Below are 9,517 nucleotides of genomic sequence, written 5' to 3' on the forward strand. Positions count from 1 at the left end.
CGCCCCGCTTCTTCGTTGAGCTTAGCCTGCATCTCGCGGAGTTGCTCGAGCCGTGAGCCCTGGTCCCCCGTGGGGACCTGGGCCACAACTAGCTCTCGCAGGATCTCATCGTGAGATGCAGGTGCAAGGGCACCGTCATTTCCTGGCACTCCGAGGTGGTTTTCTCCGTCGTGATCTTCCTGATCGATGTGGTAGCACTCGCGAGTTGGGTCGCAACCCTCGTTGTCAAGGCTGTGGCCATCATCAGAGCAGCCGGAGAGGCAGTGGTCACATGCGGACATGAAGTCACGCATGGCACTGGGATCATGGAGTCCAGAGAAATCCCAACTGACGTCGGGGTCATCCTCTTCCTTGGAACCCGCGGGTTTGAAGGTTGAGACGGCCGTCAGTCGGTCCCAAGTTGACCACATATGGTACCCCGGAAGGTCAGGATATGCCCTCACGAAAGCGCTCACCGAAGCGGGGTCGCTTGGTGGGTCGAAGCTGAATCTAAAGGGAACGGGATGGAAAACTGAAGGTACCTGTTGGTTGGTAGACAGCGGTGAAGTTGCATCGGAGGTGGAATGTGTCGTCATCTCCGGTGCAAGACTAATGCCCGACAAGTCCCTCGCAAGGGTGCCGACGTCATCAGTCCGCCTGGGGCTGGCGTTCTGCTGGGAGGCGACACTCGTCGTTGTCTTAGGTGCGAGGATAACACCCGACATGTCCCCCACAGGGGTGTCGGCGTCGTCGACTCGCTCTGGTCCGACAGCCGTCGAGGTGCTGCCTCCCGCATGGCCATGTTTGCCCCGTCTCCATCTCCTCCGGCGAGGAGGGTGGCGGGGTTGACCCGAGTGTTCTTCCGCCACGAGGAGATGCCGTCACCGAGTTCGCCTCCACCGGGCGAGCCGTCGACCGTTGTTGTTGTCGTGCTGTGGAGGGAGCAGTACCATGTCGTAGCTGCCGTCGCGGGACACGAACTCGAGACTCCCAAAGCGGAGCACCGTCCCGGGCTGAAGAGGCTGCTGAAGATTGTCCATCTGGAACTCAATGGGAAAGTATCGTTAACACGCAGCGAGCCCCTACCTGGCGCGCCAACTGTCGGTGTTTCGGACCCAGGGACCCTCAACCGGACCGACTAGTGAATTTTGTGTCGCGTGCCCCTGTCCAGATGGGTTGATGCAAGATGGAACACAAGAAGGGGAATGAGGCTTGTATTATCTTGCACCGGGGGTGCTTGCAGTAGGGGTTACAAGTTGAGCGAGAGAGGGAACAGGCCCTAGGCCTCCTAGGGAGTCTAGCGTTGCGGAGTGGAGCTCGTTGTCTTGGTGAGTCCGTCTCCGTTGCTCTTGCTGCTCATGTTTTTTTTCCTTCTCCCTCTTCTCCCTTTTTCTCTTTAGGAAGGCCCTAGACATCCCCTTTTATAGATACAAGGAGATGGTCCAGTTGTACAATGGGGGTGTAGCAAATGTGCTAACGTGTCCGGCGAAGAGGTGCTTGAGCCCTGTATGAAGCGCAGCTGGCGGTGCGGCATGGATCCTGCTGACGTTACCTTGCTTCAGTAGGGAGCTGAGAACCATCGACGTCACGAACGCACGTGGGGAACCATCATTACCTGTGGCCGGAGTAATCTAGATGTGACTCCGGTCTTGTTCCTTCATAGCCTGAGGTGGCTAGCTAGAGGTAGGGTAATGATGTATCCCCTGTAGCATAGTCGGTCCGAGGCACGGAGTCCTTCTCCCGAGGCCGAGGTCGGGCGAGGAGGAGTCCTTCTCCCGAGGCTGAGGCTGAGGCCAAGGTCGAGGTCGGGCGAGGCGGAGACCTTCTCCCGAGGCCGAAGCTGAGGTCGAGGCCTGGGGTCGGGCGAGGCGGAGCTCCCTGTTGCGCCCGAGGCCGAACTTGGGAAAGGCCATGACTGTTGTTAGTCTTTCCCTGGTGGTTGGCACAGTAATCGAAACGGGGTGAATAGTGTTATTTCCCTGTCAGAACAATCAGTAAAGGGGCGAAGTGACTGCGGTCACTTCAACCTTGCCGACTGAGGCGTGCGTGTCAGGATAAGGTGTCAGGTGATCCCCGCATTAAATGCGCATGCGATACGGTCGGTTGGTAAGGCGATTTGGTCGAGGTCGCTGCACGACAAAGTTTGCCCGAGCTTGGCTTCGGGCGAGCCGAGGGTGCACCCACTGCCTGTGGAGGCCCTTGGGCGAGGCGTGAATCCGCCTGAGACTACTGTTCCCGCCCGAGGCTGGGCTCGGGTGTGGCGAGATCGCGTCCCTTGGCAGACGAGGCCTTGACTTGAACCGTGCTTATCAGTCTTTACAGTTTGTTCTAAAGACTTTTCCAGCCGTGTTTAGGAGTGTTGGGGGTACCCCTAATTACGGTACCAGACACAACTCAAGTAGAGGTGAACTTGAGTAATACGAAGGGTAAGATGAAGAATGTTGTCTCCACAAATGGAGAGAAGTCTAAAGTTCCTATCTCTCACTCCTACCTTTGCGATTATATGTTAACATGGGATTCAGGAAAATTAGTTGTGAAATATGTGGGTGCCTACACTAAGAGAAATATTATGAAAAGGAGTGTGTGGGTACCCAAGGCAATAACTAACACTGCAAGACCCAATTCAATTTGGGTACCTAAAAGCATAGCATAAACTTGTTTTGCGGGTCTACTCCTCCGGTGGGTTAAGCTAGGTGCTTGACAATGGATGCACAAATCACATGACCGGGGAGAAAGACATGTTTCACTCCTTCCAACTAACTCAAGAAGCACAAGAAATTGTGTTTGGAGATAGTGGCAAGAGTGAAGTGATTGGTATTGGTAACATCTCCATCTCTGACCACCAGTCACTCTCAAATGTTTTGTTAGTTGTTTCATTAAGCTATAACTTGCTGTTCGTTTCACAACTTTGTGGAATGGATATGATTGCCTGTTTACTAATGTTGATGCGAAAAACCTTAGAAGGGAGGATTCCTCTATTGCTTTTATGGATCGCTTGAAGGGCAAACTCTATCTTGTTGATTTCACAACAAGTAAGATGACACCTGAGACTTGTTTAGTGGCAAAATCCAAAAAGGGTTGGCTTTGGCATCACCGGCTAGCTCATGTTGGTATGAGGAACTTGGCCAAACTTCAAAAGGATAATCACATCATTGGACTAACAAATGTTATGTTTGAAAAAGATAGGATATGTGGCGCATGTCAGGCAAGAAAGAAACATGGGGTTCCACATCAACCAAAGAATGTGGTCACAACTAAGAGGCAGACTGGCAGACAGGTCGACAGAAATGTCAGGGGCGGTTCAACCGCTCCCCCAAGGCGGTTCAACCGGTCTAGGTCAACTTGACCAGACTGCGCGTCAGTCTGCCATTCAGTCCGCCAGTCAGTCTGTCATACCTGCCAGGGGCGGTTCAACCGGTTTGGGTCGGATTTTTTGGCCAAACGGCTAGTTTTTGAGCCATGACTATAAATAAGACCCCACACCCCTCTCTTTAAAGCTACTGGTCACACCCACATTTATTGCTCACCTAACTTGAGACAAAGGCACACCTCTCTCCCTCTCTCACACTCAAAACTTGCTCTAGACTCAACTCGTTTGAAGGAGCCCTTTGGTGTAAGGTTTGTGCTTGTGCTCACGAATTTGGTTTTCCTCTCCCATCTCATTCTAAGTTCTTGAGCTTGTTGCAAACACCTCTTGTGCGTTTTTGGTGCTCTTGAAACCCTAGGTTTCAAGGCGGTTTGAGGTTACTTGGGAGTCTCCAAATTTGTGGATGACCCCAAGAAGTTTGTAATCCCCGCTCTTGTGAGCAACGTTTGAGATAAGGAATCCCATGGCCTTGGTGGTCGGGTTTTGGAGGATTAGGGTTGGAAAAGGCCCGACCCTTTGTGGGCTCCTCAATGAGGAGTAGGACACCTTTGTGGTGTGGCTGAACCTCGGGATAAATCTTATGTCTTGTGTTCTTGCTTGCTCTGTGATTGAGATCTTATTTGGCAAGATAGACATATATGTTTTCTCGCCTTGTGGACCTTGTGGTGAAATAGCTCTCATATCTTCACCATCCACACTTTGCATATTAGTTGCATTTTTCCTCTACAAGGGATTCACAATATATTTTTTCGCTTAGTTCATAGTCTAGAGTTACCCTAACAGTTGAACTAGTTCAAAGTAGTTCAACTTGCCCGTGTAGCAGTTAAACTGGCCTGCACCAGTTGAACTGTAGATTTAACAATATTTCAAAGTTTGTGGTGAAATTTTCCAGATTAGCCTATTCACCCCCCTCTAGGATACTTTCAAGGGCGGTTCGATGGCTCGGCATTGCTTATCTACATGGCCTTTTCCTTACCACAGTGTCGACTCGGTATGCTTCTACCACTTCTATGTACCTGTCACCCATCCTTGTGTCATTGCAAAAATTATTGTGTTGTTCCTCTGTTGTTTTAGGTGTTAGTTTTTTGTTGTGCTAAGGACTGAATATAATTTGGGTGTGTTAATACTTTATTTATTGTCTGCACATGGTTTCTGTTCTTCTGATGATGGCTCATGGATCCTGCAAAATATGTGTTAGAATTTAGAGATCCATGCGAGCACTACCATAGGGTGCTTGTCCCTTGTGTTTTTGACTCTTGCATGCATTATATCGTTTCTGAGACCACATTGGCGCAATGGACTCCATGGTGTTTGAGGTTGCTGAATTGGATGGAACAGCAATTATTTATCATGCTAACAGTAAAATAAAAGGTTATTTGTTGGTTTTAAACGTTAGTAATTGCTACGAAGTACCATAATTTGTATAGAGCGCATCCAGTTTTTATTGATGCCTCACTTTAGCAACCACTCCATATTTTGATCTATCTTTTTTATAAGTTTGAGTTCATGTGACTTATTTTAGAAGCTTGACCTCACAAACTTCCTCTTATTTGATCTCTGTATGGTGGAATTATGTAATCCTATAATCTCTGTTCGTTCAATCAGCGTTGTGAACTATCTTCTAATCGCTCTCTTCATTGGCCGTGTTGTACCAAGACATATTGGATGGAGTAAACAACAACATCAGTTAGTCAAATAAAAAAATATTATGCGGAGAGCGGAGACAATCAATAAAAAGTCTTGAGATCTTTTTGGTGAATAGTTTACGTGGGTATTGTTGTGAGCCGTCGCAATGCACAGGCAACCGACTAGTTCAAACATGATATTTCCGTTATGGTTCTTTTGCCACAGTATCAAAATGAGTTAGACCTTGTGAAACAAAAAATCATAAAAAAGACACTACTTACTCAAACATATTATTCAAAAAATGATCTACAATTAAAATTAGGGGCATATTTTGAGTCTGCTACAGAGCAATTTGAATATTATTGGAATGTATTATATTTTGAGTCTCCCTTAACCCTACTTTATTCCTAAATACCATTTGACCTCTTTTTAAAATTTTGCTCACTTGACTCCAATTTTTAGAGTCTGACCCTGCTTTGCTCCTCAATACCCATTTGACCTCTTTTTTAAATTTTGCTCATTTGACCCCGATCTTTAGAGTTGAAGCTGTCATTTTGCCCTAGGCTATAACTTTGTTTGAGTACCAAAATAATATTTTTATGAAATGAAGGAGAAGGAATTGAGGTTGAAGTTCCTAAACTACCCCTCTTCTCTCACATCACCTCTCTCTCAAGATACTCTCAATCTCTCCTAAACTTGTATGAGAAGGGTTAGGGCACCTAACCTGACAGCCAATGACGAATGGTACCAAGTGACACTTAAGATGTGTTTGGTTAGATATACAATTATACAAAAAGGGATGGGAGGGAGCCGTCACAGTTTTTATAGTGTTTGATTGAGAGTCACGTAGGGACGATATAAACATCAAAGTAATTTTTGGTAGCGACGTGATCTAAAAAATTCAAGACGGTGTCGTCCTCGTCTCATACTATTTTGACCTTAAACTAAATACATCCTAAATCACCGGGAACCAAAAGAGGCCTAAATTGCTTCTACATGGATACGGAGGAGGCGAGGAGCTACTACATTTGCACAGTAGACCTCAGATTCATTAATAAAGCTGCTCCATAATAAACTATAGATCTAGTTCTAGTTTTTAACGGATAAACTGTTCCAAACCTACCCTAATTTTGGCTGGAGATTTTTTTTTGAGGACAATAAAGGCGCTTTCCACACTCACCGAATCCGCCTTCATCGCAACTCGCGACGACCCAGCCATACATTCATCCATCACTTGCGGACTCGCCTCGTGCGCTTCCATTTCCACTCCGACCCGGCCGGCGACCCGCCCCCCGGTCCCCGGAGCGACCGAGGCCTCGCTCACCGACATGTGGGCCCTCAACAACGCCAAGGCCGGCGGACCCTGCCTCACGCCGCGGCACCCAGCGCCGCCCTCCCTTGCGTCGCCGTCGACGGCATCGGCTGGGCGGAGGTTCTGGAGGCGCAGCCCCGTGTGGGCGCCCCTGGTGGCGGTGCGCGCGTCGGGGGGCACGAGGAAGGACGGCTCCGTCGGTGGCGAGGCCAGCGGCGAGGAAGCCGATAGCAAGGCGTCGTCTGCCGGTGAGGCCCTTCTCGTGTGTATGTGATGCCTTCGAATCGCTGGGCTTAGGCTTGGCAAGGTGAATGTTTGGGCGATTCGCATCGCATGTGCAGTATTCCAGGTCGCATCCTTTCCGTTGATCCGATTCTTACCTGTTGATGGGATGCGATTTGGATTTGGGGCGCCGCGCTTTTCGTGAGACTGGTGACTCAGATACTCAGATGTCGATCTTGCTCCGCACCTAGTTGATAGCACTTCTTTGATTGTGATATATTGTGTTTTTTCAGTTACAAACTTGCAGTTCTACTACTCCGCGTTTTGTTAATTTTGGTATAGAATCTACATTAGGCTTATGTTTGTGATCAATCCAGCATGATGGCCACATTAGAAGTGCTTTGGTATGCCCTTCCACGCTACAAGATCATCAACTACGAATCTAGGACCTGGACCTGGCCTTGGTTCTTCTCAATTGATGGTTTCTGTTCATGCAGGGCATGATGATGCATCTACCCCAACAGGGGATACCTCTGCTGGGTTGAACCAATCGCATGACGAACCAAAAACAAGCAAGCCGATTAATGTTTCTAGCAGCAACTACTGGCGAGATGTCAGGGCAAACCTTGTGCGTCGGGAACAGGTGAGCCTGGTCTGTCCTTAGTTACAATCTGTAGGGCTGGTAGATTTTCCCTATGGTTGAACTAGATGTCAAGAGATGCAAATGTACCCTATTTTGTTCATCGAGGCATTTGCCATTTTGCTCCTTGCTATCTGCCTAAAAACTGGTAACAACATGCTGTTCTGAGTATTGTTAGTTTCACCAACTGTATTTTTATCTCCTAATTGAGTTCATGACTACTGCCTCCGTTCACAAATGTTGGTCGTTCTCGTTTTTCGAGGAGTCAACTATTTTTAACTTGGACCACATTTATATAAGAACATTAGTATTGATAGTACATAATTAGTATCATTAGATAGACATTTGAATTTATTTTTTAGTAAAATTATTCGAAGACACAAAATGTTGTTAATGTATTGTATAAATCTAGCCAAACTTAAGAAAGTTTGACCGCGACACAAATACCATAGCGACAAACATTTGTGGACAGGAGTACTTTGCTACTAGGTGCACACTCCATTTAAGCTATAAGTGCACAACATCATTATGCTTTCCATTGGTACATCATGCAGGGATATAAACTTCAAGCTTGAACAGGGTTTTTACTTTTCATGTAGTAGGAAATGGTAGTTGGTCACGGCTAGCATTTTTTGTAAGCTTAAACTCTGGTAGTCTGGTGCCCTTGTGCCGTCTGAGGTCTCAGACTGGCGATATAAATGGGTGTCCAATTTTCGCTCGTTCACTTAATGCAAAACAGTGTTTACAAGGCGATTAACATCTAGGCAATTGCTGGGTCCGCCTGGACGCCTAGGCGACAAGGTGCCACTGTTTCCCATGGTGAGCTCGCTGGGTACGCCTAGGCGGTGCCTTTGAAACACCAATGCAAAACACAAACTTCTCTTGAAAGAAGTTTTGTCTGGGTGTCGTAGAATTAGGATTCCTAATGCTGCATCATAGAATGGAAATAAAATGCAACATTCCGAATAATCTCTGTGGTGGGGTGGGGGGAAGGAACACATAAACAGTGGATTTCCCATTCTTGAAAAAACTGCTGCTGTATCATTATATCAATGCTGTATCAGCCATTGTTTTGCATCTCATTACATTTATTTGTATGTTGTTATAGGTTACTTTTTATTGTTTAAGAAAATTGTTGTAGTGAATTTCCATTCTTTGCAGCATGCCAAATGTCACCAACTGGTGAGCGCAGCCATATACCTTGGGGTTTTTCATATCTGCTTCTGTCTCTGAATCAGGAGCTATTAGTGGATCCAAGTACTCCATCAGAGTCGAAGGCGTCCTCAGGAGATCCATTACAGCTCCCTCAAAAGTGGGCTCATGCTATTACGATGCCAGAGGCAGGATGCGTTCTGGTTGCTACCGAAGCGCTAGACGACGACAGCATCTTCGAAAGAACCGTCATCTTCCTCCTCAGGCTCGGTACAAGGGGCACGTTCGACGGCCCGTTCGGAGTCATCATGAACCGTCCGCTCTACACAAAGATCAAGCACGTGAACCCGATGTTCCGAGACCAGGCGACGCCCTTCGGCGACTCCCCCCTCTTCTTCGGAGGCCCCGTCGACATGAGCATGTTCCTGGTGAGGACCGAGGACAGCGCGCGCCTCAAGGGGTTCGAGGAGGTGGTGCCAGGCATCTGCTACGGCTTCCGGACGGACCTCGAGAAGGCCGCCGCCCTGATGAACAGCGGCGCGATCAGGACCCAGGACCTGAGGTTCTACGTCGGCCACGCCGCCTGGGACCACGAGCAGCTGCTGGGCGAGATCCGGGCGGGGTACTGGGCCGTCGCGTCCTGCAGCACGGAGCTGATCGGCGATGCCTTGATGGGCGACCCTTCTCGCCTCTGGACCGAGATACAGCAGCTGATGGGAGGATAAAGTGTAGTACTCTCTGAGCTCAGCCAGGAACAGAAGCAGGGCCGGCCGTAGGTGTTTGCTCATTTGAGATGTAATAATTTGTTATGGGTAAGGTTGTGGTCGAGTCTGTACATAATTGGAATAGGGTGACTCGCTTGTTAGTTGCCCCTAGCCTCGTGTAGCAACTGCTGTGCGTCGAATGTACTGAAACAGGCTCTATATAATGCCTGCCTGCCTATGTATTTCAGCAATTGGCGAACGTGAAGATGGCGCTTCTGATGAAATCACATGTCGGTCCTGTTTGGCACAGCTTATTTTCAGCTTCTTCACAAATTTAATCAGAAGTTCTGCCAAACAGCTAGCTTCTCCTTATTAGTTCAGCTGCTTCTCAAAATACACTAAAAGCAGCCAACAAGCAGAAACTACTTTTCACCAGCTTATCAGATAAGCTGTTTTTTTAACAAGCAGCAGCTGTGCCAAACAGGGCCGTCGTAGGGTCCTCTCTATTGAACTGT

The 9,517-nt window shown here is 48.1% G+C and overlaps 1 protein-coding gene across 1 annotated transcript; it reads left to right on the forward strand.

The window, feature by feature from the left end:
• The first annotated feature begins 6,213 nt into the window (after nt 1-6,213).
• LOC100272457 (uncharacterized) lies at nt 6,214-9,283 on the forward strand. Its single transcript, NM_001146931.1, is given in 3 exon segments — nt 6,214-6,532; nt 7,004-7,149; nt 8,385-9,283. Coding segments are annotated over 3 exon segments (1,017 nt in total). The 5' UTR covers nt 6,214-6,300; the 3' UTR covers nt 9,024-9,283.
• Nucleotides 9,284-9,517: the final 234 nt, after the last annotated feature.

The sequence above is a fragment of the Zea mays genome, chromosome 8 (assembly GCF_902167145.1).
Source record: "Zea mays cultivar B73 chromosome 8, Zm-B73-REFERENCE-NAM-5.0, whole genome shotgun sequence".
NCBI lineage: Eukaryota > Viridiplantae > Streptophyta > Magnoliopsida > Poales > Poaceae > Zea > Zea mays.